We start from the raw sequence: 21,973 nt of genomic DNA, 5'->3' as shown, positions 1-21,973 counted from the left end.
TTTACTGATCAATAATTATTCTTATGTTCTGTGGAAAAGTCTGATTGTTTGGAAACATAAGAATAGCCCTACTGAGTCAGGCCAATGGTCCATCCAGACCAGTATCCTGCTTCCAACAGTGGCCAATCCAGGTTACAAGTATCTAGCAGAAACCCAATTAGTAGCACCATTCCATGCTACCAATCCCAGGACAAGCAGTGGCTTCCCCCATGTCCGTCTCAATAACAGACTATGGACTTTTCCTCCAGTAACTTCTCCAAACCTTTTTTAAACCTATATACACTAACCACTGTTACCACATCCTACGGAAATGAGCTCCAGAGCTTCACTATTCGTTGAGGGAAAAAATATTTCCATGTAATGTCATTGAGTGTCCCCTGGTCTTTGTACTTTTGGAACTAGTAAAAAATTGATTCACTTCTACTCGTTCTACACAACTCAGGATTTTGTAGACCTCAATCATATCCCCCCCCCCCCCCTTCCTCCAGCCAACTCTTTTCCAAGCTGAAGAGCCCTAACCTCCTTAGTCTTTCCTCATATGAGATCCCCTTAATCATTTTGGTTGCTCTTCTGTGAACCTTTTCTAATTCCGCTATATCTTTGAGATACAGTGACCGGAACTGAATGCAATACCCAAGGTGAGGTCACAGTATAGAATGATACAGAGGCATTATAATATTCTTGGTCTTATTTTGCATCCCTTTCCTAATAATCCCCTGTATCCTGTTTGCTTTTTTGGCCGCCACATACTGGGCAGAAGATTTCAGCATATTGTCTTTTTCTTGCATGCTGACTCCCAATGTGGACTCTAGCATCATAAATATGATTTGGATTATTCTTCCCAATGTGTATCACTTTGCATTTGCCATTGGATGCCCAGTCTTCCAATTTCCTAAGGTCTTCCAGCAATTATTCACAGTTTGCATGTGTCTTAAAAACTTTGAACAGGTTTGTTTCATCTGCAAATTTAATCAGCTCATTAGTTGTTCTGATTTCCAGATCATTTATAAATATGTTAAATAGCACTGGTCCCACTACCGATTTCTGTGACTCTCCACTGTTCACCCTCCTCCATTGAGAAAAATGGCCATTTAACCATGCATAGTATGAAATGTCTTCATAGCCTCCTCTGTAAATGCTTGATCCCCCCCCAAACACCAACATTTCCTTATATTGGGATGGTCCTTACTACATTACCATTTCTTCCAACACAACTCTCTCCCCACTTCCACCAACACACACTCATTGTCTTCACCTTACACCTTTTCAGTAGTAGCTCAAGGGTAGTTAACATTCGGGTACTGCAGGTCTTTCCCTGTCCCTAGAGGACTAAGAATCCAAGTTTATTTCTAGCACATTTATTATTTATGGATATACTGTCCTTAAAGCCAAATCGTTTACATAAGAAGGTCTGACCATGAGAAAAGGGGAAATGTGATCACAGCAACAGTTCTGGGTGAAAAGTTTGTACCTGAGGCAATGGAGGGTTAAGCGACTTCCCAAAATCCCAAGAAGCAGCAGTGGGCTTTGAATCCTGGCTTCCCTGGTTCTCAACCCATTGCTCTAACTCCTTCTTTTCAACAACCAACACAAGAAATATGGCCACATGCTATTTTCTGCAAATACGATAATTATACCTCCAGAAATGTAGTTATCTTTATTATTATTATTATTTTATTATTATTATTTATTGCATTTGTATCCCACATTATCCCACCTCTTTGCAGGCTCAATGTGGCTTACAATTCGTCATGGATACTGGAAATAGAAGAGAATATACATTTGGTTTTACAGAGGGTTTTGGGTTACATGGTAGTGAAATACATGATAGTGTTAGAGCAAAAGACATTATTGAACATTTCTGGATATGTTAAAGATTATACAGTTACGCATGTTGATCTTTGTGATATATCTTGTCGAAGAGATAGGTTTTCAATAGTTTGCGGAAATTAGTCAATTCATGGGCCGATTTCAGGTTGCGTGGCAGCGCGTTCCAGAGCTGCGTGCTCATATAGGAAAAGGTAGATGCGTGCATTAATTTGTATTTCAGACCTTTACAATTGGGAGGATGAAGATTGAGGAATGTGCGAGAAGATTTTATTGCGTTCCTGGGTGGTAGTTCTATTAGGTCTGACATGTAGGCTGGGGCGTCACCATGGATGATTTTATGGACTAGGGTACAAAGTTTGAACGTGATGCGTTCTTTGAGTGGGAGCCAGTGTAGTTTTTCTCGTAGGGGTTTTGCGCTTTCGTATTTTGATTTGCCGAATATTAGTCTGGCTGCCGTGTTCTGGGCTGTTTGGAGTTTTTTAAGTATTTGCTCTTTGCAGCCGGCGTACAGTGAGTTACAATAGTCCAGATGACTTATTAGATTGTAAGCTCTTTGAGCAGGGACTGTCTTTCTTCTATGTTTGTGCAGCGCTGTGTATGCCTTGTAGTGCTATAGAAATGCTAAATAGTAGTAGTAGTAGTAGTAGTGAGTACCAATGATTGCACCAGGTTGCGGAAGACATTCCTTGGAAAAAATGGTTTGACTCTTTTTAGTTTTCACATTGAATGGAACATCTTTTTAGTTATGTTTTTTGCATGATTCTCAAGTGTTAGGTGTCGGTCCATGGTGACTCCAAGAATTTTTAGGGTATCCGAAACTGGTAGACATAGTTTAGGTGTGTTGATGCGTAATATGCGTAATAATACAATTTTGCTCCAAATGATTAAAACATATAGGAAATGCTGCAGGTTGGTATATTGGCCTCATAGTTAGTTATTTATGTAAATCAAACATGAGCAACAGACAATTACAGCAGCAAAAACATTGAAATAACAATACAAAGTATGGAATAGTTACTACTTACAATGTCAACGTAATATGTAATAGAACATTTTAATTGACAGTGTAGGGTATGAGTAAAGATGGAGCATATAGATAGGTAAGAGAGTTAGAAAATGAGGTGACTAATTTAAAGAAAGTTGCACATAAGGTCAGAGAGATGATAAAATGTTAGAAACCCGAGCAAAGGACCTTTGGTTGTTTCTATAAAACACAGCAGCTCCACATGTCCAGTGTCCAGTTTCACTCAAATGTCTGTCTTTCAATTGGGCAGTACTGAATTGTAACTACACTTTCTTCCCCACGATGGAAAAATAATGTCACCTTGCTACAAGATGTAATCTCTTCTATAACCTCTGTCGTGTGTCCCCAAAACACCAATATTTGATTTCACTTGTTCGAAGCTTGCACCGAGTGTTCCTGATCTACCCTGGCCCAATATCTAAAGAGATAATCCTTATCTCCACCCCTTCAATAAGGCAGCAGTGATATGAAATGTGACTAAACATCATACACAATCCAAGGAAAAGTGATATGAAAGCAATCTTTAATCCTTGGCTCCCATTTCTGGAGCCAGTTTTAGGCACTTAAGCATTATTTGATGGATATATATTTGTATATTAGGTTGTTTATCAAAGAAAGTCATCCCTGAAGATCAGAACACAGACAAAGCTGGACAAAAGAAGGACCTTTTGGGTCCATGAAGATAAAACCAGAAGACCCTCCTGCCTTTCAGAATCTTAATGGAATTTCCAAACCTTATGCAAAAGCCTCTGGGAAGAAATTTCATTCAGGAACAACGTCTCCAGATGGGTTCGATTTGCGCATCCCATGAGAGTAACGAACCTCACTCCTAAACCAGGATAATCTCAATCTCTCAAATTCACCATAAAATGTGCATCATGCCAAAAAGAACTTCCCTCTCAAGTTCCTAAGATGTAACAGGTATAGGCAACTTACCAAGGTGTGATGAAAATCCCTTTTAATCAAGCCAGTGGCAGCTGATACAATAGGGAAGATTTCTCCATCTTTCCAACTCATTTTGTTGATCTTTGACTCTATTGCTTGGTACTTTGAAGGTTAATAATAGTTAATAGTTAAAGGTTAATAATAGTCTTTGCTTAAAGCCCACCTCTTCAATGCTGCGTTCGGCACCTAACCCTTACCGTTCAGTGAATCCAGACTGCCCCAATTTGACTGCCCCTATCGGACCGACCGTTCACTTGTCTATTAGACTGTAAGCTCTTTGAGCAGGGACTGTCTCTCTTTGTTAAATTGTACAGCGTTGCGTAACCCTAGTAGCGCTCTAGAAATGTTAAGTAGTAGTAATAAAAAAAACAGACCTGACAAAAATGACCACAATTTCACTGCCAGACTTCAACCATTCTATGAATATTTACACCTGGTTTTAGTTAATGTGTCTGATTCATTATAATGAGATTTCCTTATACTTATGAGTCCTTTTATTAAGCTGGTGCAGGCTAAAAAGCCCTATCTCACTCGCTTCACTATTCCTTACTCCCCTGCTCGAATGCTCCGATCTATTGATGACCCTAAGCTCACCCACTATGAATCTACTAGGCATTGCATCTTTTCCTTTTTGTCTCCCCACACTTGGAACAATATTCCCCAATTGTTCCCCGCCCCCCCTCCCCCAGACCCGTACGGAATCCTCACTTAAGATTTTCACAGCCGAGCTAAAAGCATGGTGTCCGATTAAGTGGAATCTGACCAACTGGAGATCCTCTACTTTTCCTTTCTTCCCTACCTCTCTTTGATTTCCTCCTACTCTTTTCTTTGTAAGAACGTTTATCTTTCCGCCCACTTATTTTATTAGCCTGTACGCTGCTTAGCCCTGCCACGGCAGCTTGAGTGGTCTAGAAAGTTTGAATAAACTATGAACCATACTGCGGGGTCTGCTCAGGTTTTTCCTGCTGGTTTTTGGATTGGTGCATGTTTGGCGCAGAGAGTAGGCGTGCCCAGTGCCAATTAGTTAACGTAGCTACATCAATACACACTAATCAATTAGTGCAGGATTAGCACAGGAGCCCTTAACGCAGAGCACATAAGTGTCAGTAAGAGCTTCCGCACTAATGGCCACAGGCTAATTGGAAAATGAGGGGCCCTTTTACTAAGCCGCATAGGTGTCTACATGCACCCAATGCGCCCCAAAATGGATGTACCGCCGGTTACCGCGTGGCCCTTGCGATAATTTCATTTATGGCGCGCATCCAATACACGTGTCTGAAAAATATTTTTTATTTTCAGGCATGCGTAATGGATGTGCGCCAAGTGGCATTTGTCGCACGTAGGTCATTACCACCCGGTTACCGCGTCAGTCTTTACTGGCGGTAAGGACTCAGACCCAAAATGTAAGTGTGCTAAAAAATGGATCGGTGGAAGCCCAAAACCCGTGCCTACACTACCGCACGCCATTTTTCAGCGCACCTTTGTAAAAGGACCCCTGAATGCCTAGCCATTAATAGGGGGAATAGGAAATGCGGTCTTTTTACTGCTGCGCTAAAATTGTCCTCAGCACTAGTCATAGCAGAGGTCACTTTCTAGCACAGCTTATTTAAAGGGGCCCCTTGGTGTTTTATTGCAAAACATTTTGTAGCTCTATTTTGAGGGAAAGATGGTAGAAAAGTGGTGAATTAAATACATATATCATAGAAAATACAACGCAGGCAGAAACGGAGTCCTTTATCATCGGTAAAGAAAATACTTCCTCTTAATCGTTGAACTAGCTGCATTTTGATCCTGATGTAGTTCATTACAGTGAAACATGGATTACATCCAAAGATGTCTTAGGGAGTCTTTTAGTAAAGGTTAGCTCGCGTTATCTGCAGCAGGTCCCTTTTTATCCCTCTGGGCCCTGCTGCAAAGAAATTGAGCTAATCTTTAGTAAAAGACCCCCTTACTCTGTTGCATTGTACTTAATAAAATGTGAAAAAGGGTTTCTCAACCGATTAAAAGAAAAACACGGGTTGAAAATCTTCACTGAGCTTTTGCCCATTTTGCATCTTCCAAGGGGTTCCCTGCTTTTTATATGTCGTTTTAAAAATCTATGTAAAAAAGTAATAACACAAGGTTACATAACTCAAGCAATTTTCAGATATTAAATTCGTCGAATTTTGTCTGTGAAATCGTGGTTAATTTTGAGCTTTGAAGGTTACCAAAATGAATTTTAAAAAAACATATGGTTTGTTGACTTTTACATGACAGGGCTTTACTTCCAGCATCAGATTCGCCTCCCTGTGCTACACCTGCCACTTATCTTCATAGCTTCAGATTTTATGGGAAAAGCCTAATCAAAATCGTAATTTAATATCTTCTTGTAAATGGAAGAGTAATTAAAGAGCTGTTGACACAGTAAATACTCACAGAGTAACTGTATCAGGCCAGAAGAGGAGGGGAAAACCCAGGTTCTGAAATATAAAAGGGGACGTGGAGATGTCCCTCAGGAACCCAGCTGGTCCGGTTCTGACCAAAGCCTTCTCTGCAGCTCAGCACCATGAAGTGGTTGATCCTCGCACTGCTGTGTCTGCAGCTCTCAGAGGCACTGGTGAGGTAGGTATCAGTCACAACCTGCATTTGGTTTTAATAGTAAAGCTGTCAAGAGAGAATCGCAAATCACTATAAAGGAAACAGGCTGTTTTTTGATATAGCAAATGTGATATTTTCTTCTCCCCTGGGCAGAGTCCCTCTGAACAAATATAAGTCTATCAGACAAAACATGAAAGAACACGGGGTCCTGGAACAATATCTAAATACAGTCAAGAGAGATGCAGCTGCAAAGTACAATTTCTACAATGCCAACAAGTTCAGTATTGCAGCAGAACCTCTGTACATGGACGTGAGTGTTGGATTTGCCTTTCTCCCTTTTCCCGCTCTCGCTCCAGCTAACACTGTCTATCTTTTTCTGCCTTTTTCTGCGGGGTGTATTCCCTCAATCAGCACAGGGCAAAACCATTTTCCTTGACCATATCTCTTTCTTCTCATTTATAGACCATGCTGGTGGCCCTTGACGAATTAACGCTCTGTCTAGTGCTAAGCACTGTATCATAAGAGCATAAGAGTAGCCATAATGGGTCAGACCAATGGTCCATCTAGCCCAGTATTCTACTTCCAACAGTGGCCAATCCAGGCCACAAGTACCTGGCAGAAACCCAGTTAGTAGCAACCGTATCAATTAATAGGAGCTAATTGGAACCTTCTTCTCACTCAGAAATACCCGATCACCAAGTCTGGTTTTTCTAGGAAGGGTTTTTGTTGATTCTTTCTGTTTTTTCTCTGAAAAGCACTGAATAACAAACAAGAAAGTGAGGCAAATACCAGGAAGATACTCAATATGCAAGGACCTTTATTGAAGCAATCAAATAAAAGGTCACGACATGGCCATGTTTTGGCACATGGGCCTGCCTTAGGGTCAGCAAGCCTGGTGATGATAAAATAAAATAGTATAAATACAAAAATATACTTGCATAATTGCTTACATAATATAAATAAAATGCTAAACTGTAAGAATATCATACATTAATAATATACATAATTAAAACATACATGAAATGCAATATATAAATAGCATAAGAGTATTGGCATATGTTCTCATGGCAGTAGTGTGTAAAAAATAATAATAACTTAACATGTGATATCCATTCAAATGTGCCATGATTTGTTGACATAACGTATAATCGGGCTCATTTTCGAAACAGAAAAACGTCTAAAAAGTGGCATAAAGCAGCATTTGGACATTTTTCTCACAAAAACATCCAAATCAGTATTTTCAAAACCTATTTTTAGACGTTTTTCTTTGAAGTCTGTCAGAAGTACATCCAAATCTCAAGGGGGGTGTATCAGGGGCATGTTCAGGATAGGACTTGGGCTTTCCTGAGACTTCGATGTTTTTCAGCCATAATGGAAGAAAACAAAACCGTCCAGGACTAAAACTAAGACGTTTTGAGCTAGACCTGTTTTTATAACGATTAAGGCACAAAAAAGTGCCCTAAATAACCAGATGACCACTGGAGGGAATCAGGGATGACCTCCCCTTATTCCCTCAGTGGTGACTAACCTCCTCCCATCCCCTCAAAATGTGATGAAAAACATTACTTGCCAGTCTCAGATGTTATATTTGGGTCCATTAGAACAGAATGCAGGTCTCTGGAGTAGTCTAGTGGTGGGTGCAGTGCACTGCAGACAGATGGACCCAGGTTCCTACCTCCCCCTACCTGTTACACTTGTGGAGGAAACTGTGAGCCCTTCAAAACTCACCAGAAACCCACTGTACCCACATATAGGTGCCCCCTTCACACATAAGGGCTATGGTAGTGGTGTATAGTTGGGGGTAGTGGGTTTTGGGTGGGTTTTGGGGGGCTCAGCAAACAAGATAAGGGAGCAATGGTCAGATGTGTACCTGGGAGCATTTCATAAAGTCCACTGCAGTGCCCCCTAGGGTGCCCTATTGCTGTCCTGGGACGTCAGGGGGACCAGTCTACTAAAAATGGTGGCTCCTCCTACATCCCCATGGATTGATTTTGTGCGTTTTGCACTTGGACATTTTTGTTTTCGAAAATAGACCAAAAAACAAAACGTCCAAATCACAAAACCCGTATTTTTGAAAACAAAAGATAGACGTTTTGCTCTTTCAAAAATTACCTTCTTTCCTATTTGGATTTGGGACGTTTTTCGCAAAACGGCCAAAAGTCGGACTTAGACGTCATATCGAAAGTATGTACCACGATCTAAAAAGTGTAACAATCTAAAAATGTAGAAGGAACAGTGATTTGCAAAGCAAAGGACTGTAAAACTTTTGGATTCACGTTTCTTCTTTATCAACATTAGCCAAACAGGTATTTTGATTCATTGTTGCTACGGACACTACCTTGTTTAAAAGAATTTCATATCCATCCATATTTTTAGATTGTTACACTTTTTAGATCATGATACATTTTAATAGATATTAAAGGTTATTTCATGAAATCAAGATACATTTAAATAGATATCACACTTTAAGCTATTACTAGTTTTTACACACCACTGCCATGAGAACATAGGCCAATACTCTCTTATGCTTTTTAATGTATGTTTTTGTAGATGTATAAGTTTTTATTATTTATATTATTTTTGTATGATAATCTTACGGTTTGGCATTTTATTTATATTTATGTAAGTGATTATGCATGTATATTTTTGTGTTTATACTACTTTATTTTATCATCACCAGGCTTGCTGACCCCTGAAGCAGGCCCTTTATTGGATATCCTCCTGGTATTCGCTTCACTTTCTTGTTTGATACTTACCGTTCCGTGAGGATTTTGTCTCCCTCCTTTTGTTCTCCTGAAAAGCACTGAAACATGCAGCTCAGTGGACTTTTCTTCTTCTCCAGACATATTACTTCGGAGAGATCAGCATTGGGACTCCTCCCCAGAACTTCCTGGTTCTCTTTGACACCGGCTCCTCCAACCTGTGGGTGGCCTCCACCTACTGCCAGAGCCAGGCCTGCAGTGAGTACAGTGAGACAAATGTTACAATGTGTGCCACCCGAAATGCCCAAAGCAGAGATGGCAAGTTACCCAGTTCCAGGCTAGAGATTTTGGGCAGCCCTGGGCTTCTGACCACCCCATCCTAGTGCATTATGAGACTTGCAGCACTGATTTCAATGGGCAGGATTTATTTATTTATTTATTTATTGCATTTGTATCCCACATTCCCCCACCCATTTGCAGGCTCAATGTGGCTTACATAGGTTTGTTGACATTGTCATAACAAGATAACAGATACAATTAGTAATGTGAAGCGATCAGGTAGGGAGGAGGGAAGAAGGAAGGGAGTAATTAGGATAGTTGTATAAGGTGAGCTTTCATAATTGAGTGGGTTGGTGAGGTGACTTAGTGAGATTATAGGATCAGGCACTACAAATCCCACAATGCTTTGGGATGTAAGTTCAAAAGCAGGACTGGCCAAAATCTCCAGGCTGGAACTGGGTAACTTGGCATCTCTGCACGAGCCACAGACGTAAAAGGACATGAGCCAGTGCCTCTTCCTTGCTTGTTTTCTATATTTCTATCCAACCTCTCTCATAACAATTACTGTTTAGATAGTGGATGAGGTTGGAATCCAATAAACTCTCTGCATATCTGCAAAGACCATTGGTCAAAATCACCCCCAGACTTTGAACCAATACAAAGCAGTGGCGTAGCCACAGGTGGGCTTGGGTGGGCCAGAGCTCACCCATTTATGGCTCAGGCCCACCCAACAGTAGCACATGTTTAGTGGTAACTGGTGGGAATCCCAAGCTCCGCCAGCTGAAGATTTTCCCCTGATGGTAACGAAAACGCTGCTCTCCATGACACCGGCACCTGCGCATGCTCAGTTTTCAGTGCATGCCTGCTGCCAAGGTAGAAAGAAGGGTTTTCCCACCAGCTGAGATAATTTTTTTTTTTTTTTTTGGGGGGGGGGGGGGGGGGGGATGGGTAGAACACTTGGTGCCCACCCAATTCTTGACTAGGCCCACCCAAAATCTGTTGTCTGGCTACGCCCCTGATACAAAGGGAAAGGATCCACGTATTTTTACTATGAAAATTGTGTAAGGAAAGAATATCCACAGACATCTTTGCCCCTTTGACCGTGGGCACTTTTTCTAATTAAAATAATGTACATGTTTTTGAATATTCAAAAGTGCATGGGTATTTCTAAACCCCGCCCCTAATTATGATTGCTCCACTTAGTTCACATACTTCCTTTACACAGATAATTTTACTTGCAAATAGGATGGGTAACTTGTAAAAACCCATTTCTGTGGCAAAAGCACCTTTACCCTTCCTGTCTCACAATACCTACTCTTAAAATCTTGAACTCTCACAAGCAAACAGCGATTCCACAGATACCAGGAGCTCTCTGGTGTCCTCTCAGACATACTAATCTTCTATCTACTGTATGTCTCTCATTCTTGCAAAGATGCATATTAAATTCACTGTCTCTGGTAACTCACTTCCCCCCTCCCCCAGCTGACCCCATCACCTCTCTCCTCAGCATTTGATGCCCCCACCAGAGTCCCTGCTTCAGCCCCCAGGCAAACACAAGCCCAGTGCTCTCAATCTCCCTTGTCCCTGGCAGTCACTCCCACTGTCTCAAATCCCTTCCTCCCTGGCCCCAGCAGTAGATGAAGACAGGTCGTCTTTCCCCAGGGATCCTCCAGAACCAAATCCACCCCTACAAGCCAACATCTAATGCAATGTGCACACATCACCCTCCAGAGCCAGACTGCAATTACTGAGTTTGAAAGATGATATGTGCAGATTTGCAGAAAAGCAGTTGTCCAGGTCCGGAGAACCTTCAGGAGCACAGAGACACACTGGGCCACATGGTTGTTGAAAGGGAGAGCCAAAAGTAGGGTCAGGCCTGTACCGAACAAGCCATTTCTTCCCTCGCTCATGGGCCGATGATCAGAAGCCGCACGCTGTTCCAAACAGCGCCGGAAGAGTACGGGGCTAGAACGACCCTATGATCAAAGCTAATAACATGCAAATTTATGTGTGCTACTAGCTCTGATCCTAGGGGTATTTCTCTGATCATTGGGGTACTATGATCCAGTCTGGCTGGTTGTGTATGTTTAGCTGTATTGAAAAGGAGCTTTCCTTTGGGCATGTTATTCTGGGGACAGTAACATTACCAAATTTTCAGAGGGAGCACATAGGTATTCTAACTTTGAAAAGGCCTACATAGCCTCCCATTGAAAATTCAGGTAGCTTGTTTCATGATGGGATGAAACTGCACTGTTAAAACATGATTAGCTCATCACAGAAAGCCAGGCTTAACTAAGTTTGCACCGAGACAGCAAATGTGGAAGTGGAACATTTCTTGTGCTTTTATTCTTAGCCAACCACCCGTTATTCAACCCCAGCCAGTCTTCCACCTACACGTCCAACCAAGTGCAGTTCTCCATGTCGTACGGCAGTGGCAGCGTTACTGGAATCTTCGGCTACGATACTGTGACGGTAAATAACTCCAGCAAACCTTTTATTTCTAAATCAGCAGACAAGTACAATAACGAGAAAGTCACACCTCAAAGCCTTGTTTATTTAATTGTTCATAGTTTGACCAGTGAGAAACCAGTAAGTTCCAGATCTCTAAGGACCAGCATGAAGTTCGAATGGCACGGACAATTAATTCCAGAATGCATGTATGGCATTCCGAGAAATTCCCAAATAGGAGGTGCCTCCCCCCACAAGCAACCAATAGGCATTTAATTCTTCTGCCTCTTTCCTCAGCCTTTCATGTCCTGTGAAAATCAGTGCAAAGCCACACAGCTTCCTCCCACCGCTGCATAACCCACCTTTCAGTCTCTTGCATGGCCCATTTTATTTAGCTGCTGGGCTGATCTGCAAATGATTTATGCCTGCTAACTTTGCTCATAAATTAGCCTCGGCGAAAATTTACTAGGGCTCAGGTATAACTTAATACTCAGAGGGCCCAATATTCAGAAAACATGCTAAACATTCAGTGCCAAATTCATGCCCTTACATTACCATCCTAAAAGGCATTAGGATTCGGAGTTAATCTTTTTGAGGGTGGATGTTATGCAGGTCGTGTACTAATGTAATCATTGGTGAGTGGTAACTGCTAGGATTTAACACGAGGGCACAGCAAGTCCTATGTAAGAGGCACTGAGCGATCCAGCGTTAACCCGACAGTTATCCAGGAAACACACATTACCTAGAATGCGCTAACAGGATAAAGTTTTCACACCCATGCCGCGCCTTCTCCCAGAGAAGTTCCCTAACATGCGTCGCAGAACACCTTAACACCATCATGCGGGATCCCTGTTAGTGCATGTTAAAGGCTTAGGGCCAGATTCTATATGTAGAGTCTCAAAAATCCACGCAGAAAACATTTCCGCCTAAGCGTATTCTATAAGCGGCGTTTAGATTTGGGAACGGTATATAGAATCTGCTTAGTTGATATCCCAGCACCTAAAACTAGACATCTGCTTTTACACCAATGAAAACAAGACGTAAATCCCGGCGCATAGATTTAGCCGCAGAGCGCCATATTCTATAACATGCGTAAATTTTAGAATGTCCATTTCCCTGCCTATAACCACACCCCTTTTTGCCTGCGCGCATTAGAATTTAGGCACGCTGCTTTACAGAATATGCTTAGAGAGTTATTTGCGTAAATTCTAATTAATGCCAATTAGTGCTCATTATTGCTTCTTACATGCTGTTAACGCTGATTAGCTTAAGCCAATTAAGTTAGACACATTATTATAGAATATGCTTGGATTTCAGCACGGAACGCTAGGCGCGTTGTATAGGGGATTAACGCCCTTGCTAACCTAAATTTGTGCTCTATTTTCAGCCAAATTTAGGAGCACAACTTTTCATCTGAAAATTCCTCTTAATTTAGGATCTTCAAAGTTATGCTCATAAATTTAAACCTTTAATACATTGATATTTAGCCCTGTCAGGAGATTTGAGGTTCCTATTGGTTTAATTCTTTATGATTGGGAGACACCCGCAAACTAAATTGTACAAACTTCTTTACACATTTAGTGAACTGACATAAATTTAAACCTGCCATTTTGGTTGCCTAATGTATGTATCTGGTACTGAATATCGGTGCCAAGCGTCTAACTTCTTTTCACTGCCCCAAATCCACCTGTAACCACCTACTTTTTAAGCTCCTAAATTTAAGAGCTTAGTGAAATTCTGGGCAAAGATTTCTGCACAACAGCCCTGATACATTTCCAAAGAGACCAATTTATGAACATAACGCTCAGTTAGCAGCATAAATCTTTGACAATGGGCCCTAAACTCCTATTGCATTTGGTTTTTTGGCACCTCTGTCTGTAAAAATAAAAAGTTTAAACTAAAAAAAAAAAGATGATATTTATAAAAGAAACCATTTTGGGACAGTGAACTTTGATAATGGCTCCCTTTTTCGAGAATATGAACGTTGAAGCCTAATATAGCTCTCAATTTATAAGCACCTAAATTATGATGAATTTTCAACTTAAAATTTATGGTTTAAGTCTGGCTGAAAATAGGTCAGAAATGTAGGAGCTGAGCTTTTTTTGAATATTGGGCCTGTAGCGAACCATTACACACAGAGAGGCTGAATTAGCAGAAGTCTGAAACCTGTTAGCACTAGTACCAGTTATCAAGGCTTTCATTCATAAACATTCATAATTCAATTACTTTCAAGAAATAGCCCCAAAAAAACAGCTGTAATCTTTCCTTCGGTCCCCACCCCCCTCCCAAAGAAGCCGGCACCGAGTTTCATAGGGGTTCCACTGAGAAATTGAAATACCCTTTATATAAAGACCAGTTAACACAAAGAGGTGATATTGCCCCTGTATAAGTCGTTGGTGAGGCCCCACCTAGAGTATTATGTTCAGTTTTGGAGGCCGTACCTTGCGAAGGATGTAAAAAGAATTGAAGCGGTGCAAAGAAAAGCTACGAGAATGGTAAGGGATTTGCGTTACAAGACATATGAGGAGAGACTTGATGACCTGAACATGTATACTCTGGAAGAAAGGAGAAACAGGGGTGATATGATACAGACGTTCAAATATTTGAAAGGTATTAATCCGCAAACGAACCTTTTCCGGAGATGGGAAGGTGGTAGAACGAGAGGACATGAAATGAGATTGAAGGGGGGCAGACTCAAGAAAAATGTCAGGAAGTATTTTTTCACGGAGAGAGTAGTGGATGCTTGGAATGCCCTCCCGCGGGAGGTGGTGGAAATGAAAACGGTAACAGAATTCAAACACGCGTGGGATAAACATAAAGGAATCCTGTTCAGAAGGAATGGATCCTCAGAAGCTTAGCCGAGATTGGGTGGCAGAGCCAGCCGGTGGTGGGAGGCGAGGATAGTGCTGGGCAGACTTATACGGTCTGTGCCAGAGCTAGTGGTGGGAGGCGGGGCTGGTGGTGGGAGGCAGGGACAGTGCTGGGCAGACTTATACGGACTGTGCCAGAGCCGGTGGTGGGAGGCAGGGATAGTGCTGGGCAGACTTAACGGTCTGTACCAGAGCCAGTGGTGGGAGGCGGGGCTGGTGGTTGGGAGGCGGGGATAGTGCTGGACAGACTTATACGGTCTGTGCCCTGAAGAGGACAGGTACAAATCAAAGTAGGGTATACACAAAAATTAGCACATATGAGTTTGTCTTGTTGGGCAGACTGGATGGACCATGCAGGTCTTTTTCTGCCGTCATTTACTATGTTACTATGTATTATTCAACCTGTATTTACAGCTGTTTAAAATCTAGAAAGACAAAAACCCTTCAGTACCAGAAGCTTCTAGGAGAAGACAAAACAGACATCATTTGTATTCTAAGCACAGTGAGTTCATTCACACATTCCGCATCAACTTCCTTTTCCATCTTTCCAAACCTCCAGGTCCAGAACCTCGCTATCACAAATCAGGAATTTGGTCTCACAACATCCGAAACTGGCAGCAGCTTCTACTACTCCAAGTTTGATGGGATTTTTGGAATGGCGTACCCTGCAATGTCAGCAGGGGGCGCCACCACTGTGATGCAGGGCATGCTTCAGCAGAACCTGCTCACCTATCCGATCTTCAGTGTTTATATGAGCAGGTAATGCAGCCCAGCATTCGGTCTCTGTGCCGGTTAAGGGGCTTCTGGCTGAAGAAGATGCTTTCATTGCTGTAACATGAAATGTCTGTACAATCAGAAAATCAGAACTGCGTTAAGCCCATTGTAAGTGAGGTTATGCTATTACAAAGCATTCACTAGTTTTCCATTATCTGTAGTAAACTGTTTACCCCAGTTTATTCAGGAGGAAATGTATGCACTTGATCTGATCTGCTGGTCCTGGGTATCTCCTCCTTGGAGTACTGGTCGACTCTTGGCCTTCCCAACAGAATAAGCCAAAATTATTTTATTATATAAATATCTGAAGTATAAAACAGTACAACATTGTACCAAGAGGCTTATGATGATAGTGGGTTCATATTTTGGCAGAAACGCCTGCATCAGGAATCATAACATCTTGAAGGTCTCTAGCAAAGATTTAGAGTGGGTCAGTAATCATCTTAGTCATGGTACAATGTCTTTGTATCATAATATTGATGAACACTGTCATTCCAGCCTTATCCTCTGGCAGCAATTTCTTAGAGTTGAGAAGGCCAAGGGTCCACCCTTACTCCACTGTTGTTTTGGGGGTTCACTTACGTAGGGGTTGGTCCTCCCTTCTTTGTTTTGCTTATCTCCTCATTGCCCACATAATGACACAGCAAAATGTGAAGGCAAAACAATCGACAGAAGCAGACGAGCTCGATCAGAGAGGAATCATAGCTGAAGTCAAATCAGAGGTAGCTTAGCTAAAGAGAAATATGAAGTTGATATCAGCTGCTTCTGATCTCTGACTTATTTCATGTTTATCATTTCCTTCCAGTCAATCCGGTGAAGTTATCTTCGGAGGAGTCGATAACAACCTCTACTCTGGTCAGATCAACTGGGCTCCAGTCACCCAGGAAGTATACTGGCAGATTGGCATAGATGAGTGAGTCTCTTCTGCATTCTCAAAGAACTTGCAGCCTGTTTTTCCATCTTCTTTCCTCCCCTTGTCTTCTAGTCTTATCTTTGGAGGTAATATTCTAAAATTATTTCTAGGGTCCGGGGGTGGGGGGGGGGGGGGGGGAGCATTTCTTTTTTTTTTTTTTGGAATATATTTTTATTAAAAGTATGAAAGGCATATAACAAAAACAGGCAAAATTTTTCGTATGTTGCAACATACATGACATGTCTGTGAAGTCTCTCTAGTGACACCAGAGCAACAGCAACTGCAAACTTCAAACAAATTCTCAACTTGTAAATACTCAACTTGTAAATAAATGCATGGGAGCTGCAGTTCCCAATACACATGAGCAAGTATCATATCAGCCATTAGTACGTATAACCTTCCACCTCATTTTTATTTTTCTTCCCCCCCCCCCCCCCCGTCCCTCCCCCCCCCCCCCCCCCCATCCTTCCCCCCTCCCTCCCCTGCTCCTGGAGAAACCTGAGACTCAAGATACGACTTCTCAAAGAGCTCCAGACATATCCATATCCCCGTCCTCTCTGTCCCAAGGACTTATAACGCTCCTGCTCCCAGCGAGCCATCTGCTTCATTCTGGCTAGCCAAAGATTGACAACCGGGGGCTCTTCAAGCGTCCAGTGTGCCAGGATTGTTTTACGTGCGGCATTTCTAAATAGGTTATTTTTGCACAACACAAAACTAAGAAAAACTCACTCTGCAATATACCGAGACACAAGCAAGCAACAGCGAAGTGGACAATGGATGGCAGAAGATCCTTTATTCAAAATCACAGCGACTTGAAACATACTGTGTTTCGCCTCTAGGGCCTGCGTCAGGGGTCTATTCACATATAGAACATAACAAACAGTGCAGTGTGTGTATGCACTCGATTATCTGCACCTTGCATGCTGCCTGTTAATTCCCACATTCAGCGGCTCATGCTGTATCTAGGAAGGAGAGAGGCACGTGTGAGTACCCGGAGGCAGGTGGCACCTTATAGACATGTACCCATGTCCCGAACTTCATGCATTTAACAAAGTGGACTCTAGGCCTCAAAAGCTGAATAAATTGCTTAGTCTACAAGCTGCCACTTGCCTCTGCTAATTATGTTATACCAGTCTAACTCAGCTTCTCTTTGGAAAGTTTGTATCAAAGAAAAGACATATTCAGAAACCAGTTCGGCCTTGTTTAAACACCACTTCTGGTCTCTCTTGTAGCTGCAGAGTTCCATGTGCCAGTCCAGACACGAGTATCAGGAGTGGCATGTCTGATTGGGTCTGAAGGCTCGGTCGTTGGGAAACACTGTATGGAGGGCCATTTCTATAACTAACGTGTAATTAAACTCTGGAATTTGTTACCAGAAAATATGGTAAAAGCAGTTAGCTTAGCAGGGTTTAAAAAAGGTTTGGGATCATTTCTTAAGCCCATAATCCATTATTAAGATGGACTGGGGAAAATCCACTACATGTTCTAGGATAAGATGCATAAAATCAATTTTACTGTTCTGGGATCTTGCCAGATACTTGTGGAAACAGGCTACTGGCCTTGATGGACCTTCGGCCTGACCCAGTGTGGCAACACTTACAGTGGGGGAAATAAGTATTTGATCCCTTGCTGATTTTGTAAGTGTGCCCACTGACAAAGACATGAGCAGCCCATAATTGAAGGGTAGGTTATTGGTAACAGTGAGAGATAGCACATCACAAATTAAATCCGGAAAATCACATTGTGGAAAGTATATGAATTTATTTGCATTCTGCAGAGGGAAATAAGTATTTGATCCCTCTGGCAAACAAGACCTAATACTTGGTGGCAAAACCCTTGTTGGCAAGCACAGCGGTCAGACGTCTTCTGTAGTTGATGATGAGGTTTGCACACATGTCAGGAGGAATTTTGGTCCACTCCTCTTTGCAGATCATCTCTAAATCATTAAGAGTTCTGGGCTGTCGCTTGGCAACTCGCAGCTTCAGCTCCCTCCATAAGTTTTCAATGGGATTAAGGTCTGGTGACTGGCTAGGCCACTCCATGACCCTAATGTGCTTCTTCCTGAGCCACTCCTTTGTTGCCTTGGCTGTATGTTTTGGGTCATTGTCGTGCTGGAAGACCCAGCCACGACCCATTTTTAAGGCCCTGGCGGAGGGAAGGAGGTTGTCACTCAGAATTGTACGGTACATGGCCCCATCCATTCTCCCATTGATGCGGTGAAGTAGTCCTGTGCCCTTAGCAGAGAAACACCCCCAAAACATAACATTTCCACCTCCATGCTTGACAGTGGGGACGGTGTTCTTTGGGTCATAGGCAGCATTTCTCTTCCTCCAAACACGGCGAGTTGAGTTCATGCCAAAGAGCTCAATTTTTGTCTCATCTGACCACAGCACCTTCTCCCAATCACTCTCGGCATCATCCAGGTGTTCACTGGCAAACTTCAGACGGGCCGTCACATGTGCCTTCCGGAGCAGGGGGACCTTGCGGGCACTGCAGGATTGCAATCCGTTATGTCGTAATGTGTTACCAATGGTTTTCGTGGTGACAGTGGTCCCAGCTGCCTTGAGATCATTGACAAGTTCCCCCCTTGTAGTTGTAGGCTGATTTCTAACCTTCCTCATGATCAAGGATACCCCACGAGGTGAGATTTTGCGTGGAGCCCCAGATCTTTGTCGATTGACAGTCATTTTGTACTTCTTCCATTTTCTTACTATGGCACCAACAGTTGTCTCCTTCTCGCCCAGCGTCTTACTGATGGTTTTGTAGCCCATTCCAGCCTTGTGCAGGTGTATGATCTTGTCCCTGACATCCTTAGACAGCTCCTTGCTCTTGGCCATTTTGTAGAGGTTAGAGTCTGACTGATTCACTGAGTCTGTGGACAGGTGTCTTTCATACAGGTGACCATTGCCGACAGCTGTCTGTCATGCAGGTAACGAGTTGATTTGGAGCATCTACCTGGTCTGTAGGGGCCAGATCTCTTACTGGTTGGTGGGGGATCAAATACTTATTTCCCTCTGCAGAATGCAAATAAATTCATATACTTTCCACAATGTGATTTTCCGGATTTAATTTGTGATGTGCTATCTCTCACTGTTACCAATAACCTACCCTTCAATTATGGGCTGCTCATGTCTTTGTCAGTGGGCACACTTACAAAATCAGCAAGGGATCAAATACTTATTTCCCCCACTGTATGTTCTTATGGACACGCTCCCTTCAACAAAGATCTTCAAATTGCATTCTCACCAGAAAAAAAGTGTGATGTTACTACTTAGCACAAAAGTTGTTCAAACTAAAATCAAGGCTATGTCTGGGGTCTCATGAACATATAAGTCAGACTTAGATCTGTTGATTTAGAAACCTCCTTGTTTGAACATTCCTCACCATCTAATGAATTCTTTGTGTCTCCACAGATTTGCCATCAACGGAAAGGCTACCGGCTGGTGCAGTCAAGGCTGCCAGGCGATTGTGGACACTGGAACCTCTCCCCTCACCGTTCCACAGCAGTACATGGGATACCTGCTCCAGTATCTTGGAGCTGAGCAGAATCAATATGGAGAGGTAGGGACAAAACTTTAGAAAGTGTTCTTGGCAGGATAAAACAAAAGGACAAAGTGGGGAAAGGAACAGAGGTCAGTCATAGACCACATAAGAATTCTGGGAAGGGACATATCAGCTGCAGCTTCTTAGATTACTTTTTTAAAGTTGCTGCAAAGAAGCTGGGTGAAAATGGCAGTCACACAGATCAGGAAGCAGATGAAATGAGCAGTCTGATAAGACAGCATGAGCTGGCCGTGCACTGACTCTTCTCTTATCCCTCACAGTATCTGGTGAACTGCAACAACGTCCAGAACCTGCCAACCATCAGCTTCGTCATCAATGGAGTCTCTTTCCCACTCCCTCCTTCCGCTTACATTCTCCAGGTAAACCATCACCAACTCTTCCTGCCTGGTCTTTTCTGCAAAGGTCTCACGCACAGTGGCTTGCTGGTTTCTGGCTCTCACCCCTCCTCAATGTACCATTCGCTTTGCTTATGGACTTTCACTTCTAAGCATGTTCAAAGCATTAAAGAATTTGTCACACTTCTTTCCACAAATTAAGCAGTTGCAAATCTTTCTGGAAAGTATTCTTCTGCAATCAGGTGCTACACAATATTTTGAAAGCCAAAACGTATGCATTTCTTTTTAAAATGTATGATCTGCTCTGATCCAAATTCTAAGGAATATTCACATACATGATAAAAAGGAAAACAACTATTTATTTCAAAAGTTTAATATATTTAATTGAAGAAAGCTGTCAGCACCCCACAGTTCAGCCTTAACTCTTCAGCTCAGATTCCATTTCTCTCCAAGGACTCCTATCTTTCACTGGGTGGGTTCCTGTTGAACTGGAAGCAAAGCTGGGAGCTGGCAGGAGGGGTTTCTCCACCTTAGTGGCCAGTCCTCAGCCAGGGATTGCGCTCCAGAGCTCTTTCTGGAATCGATGCAGTCATTGGCTCTTGTCCTTCTTCAATCACTAGCTCACCCTTCCCCCACAGTGCCTCCCATTTATAGATGACTGACCACCAACGATCTTGTTGGATGCTGTCCAGGAACTCATCAGATGCTTCTAGATTGTGTATGGAAGCTGGAGCTGCCTGGTTGTGGGGATACGTGACGTGCAAGTAGGGGTACAAAGGCCTTAATTATCGCACTAATAACGGGACGTTTGACCCTGTGCCTTTCCTTTCATCTTTTCCAGAACAATGGCTACTGCTCGGTTGGGGTGGAGGAAACGTACCTGCCTTCCCAGAATGGACAACCCCTCTGGATCCTGGGAGACGTCTTCCTCAGGCAGTATTACTCTGTCTTCGACATGTCCAACAATAGGGTTGGTTTTGCTCAGTCGGCATAAACTGAATTATCGCCCTGGCTCTACCTCACCATTCTTCTACTTACCATGACATCCAGACTTAACGATTACCCTTGTGAAGCTCTACATCGACAGTGTCTTCTCCAAAAATAAAAATAAAACCATGAAGAGATCCCACCTGGAGAGTTACCTTTTCTTTGAAGAAAATGGTTTCTATAGTCAGTATATTTTTACAATTTTTACAAGTTCCATGAGATGCCAGGAAGACACACAGTACTAATTTGGCTCCAATGGTTTTTAACAAATTCCTAATTATCCTTAAGATAAGGTTGACACAGTCAGCACAGTTCCCTCCTATGATTACTGGCCAAGGTAAACCACAAGCCATGATCAAACGTCACCACTCTGAAACTGTCATACTTAATTAGCAACATTGACCCCCCCCCCCCCTCTCTCTAAAGCTGTTTCTGAAAATAAAACTAGTTACATCAATATGTTTTGTGTCTCTCATTTGATTCCTGAAACTGTGAAGGATGAGCTTCTGAGTATAACAGAAGTAAAACTTCTAATCGTGTGATGGGGTCATACTGGACTTAATAAGAGCGTTTTGGATGTTATAAGTAGGTGACCATCTCCTGGCATCCAGTGATCACAAGATGGTGTGTAGAGGGTTAATTCAAAAGTGAAGGTTCTAGACTTCAGAAACACTAAGGGGCCCTTTTTACTAAGCTGAGGGAAAAGGGGGCCTGCGCTGGCGTCG

General features: G+C 42.5%; 2 protein-coding genes across 3 annotated transcripts in view; one reads left to right on the top strand and one right to left on the bottom strand.

Annotated features, from left to right (window-relative positions):
* The window catches only part of LOC115482011 (gastricsin-like), a 61,689-nt gene extending 52,498 nt beyond the window's left edge, over positions 1-9,191 (bottom strand). The window contains exon 1 of one of the 2 annotated variants that reach the window (XM_030221545.1): positions 9,133-9,191. In XM_030221545.1, the coding sequence (XP_030077405.1) occupies positions 9,133-9,188 (56 nt within the window). In that variant the 5' untranslated portion in view covers positions 9,189-9,191. Of the gene's footprint in view, positions 1-6,214; positions 6,281-9,132 lie in introns of those variants that run through there. The other variant, XM_030221546.1, reaches the window with a different exon arrangement.
* LOC115482013 (gastricsin-like) lies at positions 6,287-21,385 on the top strand. Its single transcript, XM_030221549.1, has 9 exons — positions 6,287-6,400; positions 6,530-6,686; positions 9,219-9,336; positions 11,711-11,829; positions 15,235-15,434; positions 16,255-16,362; positions 19,776-19,923; positions 20,187-20,285; positions 21,103-21,385. Exons 1-9 carry the CDS (start codon positions 6,345-6,347, stop codon positions 21,253-21,255), a joined length of 1,158 nt encoding a protein of 385 aa, XP_030077409.1. The 5' UTR covers positions 6,287-6,344; the 3' UTR covers positions 21,256-21,385.
* Positions 21,386-21,973: the final 588 nt, after the last annotated feature.

The sequence above is a fragment of the Microcaecilia unicolor genome, chromosome 12 (genome assembly GCF_901765095.1).
Source record: "Microcaecilia unicolor chromosome 12, aMicUni1.1, whole genome shotgun sequence".
Lineage (NCBI taxonomy): Eukaryota > Metazoa > Chordata > Amphibia > Gymnophiona > Siphonopidae > Microcaecilia > Microcaecilia unicolor.
Note: the sequence above shows the minus strand (reverse complement) of the source record. Positions and strands in the feature narration are given on the sequence as shown.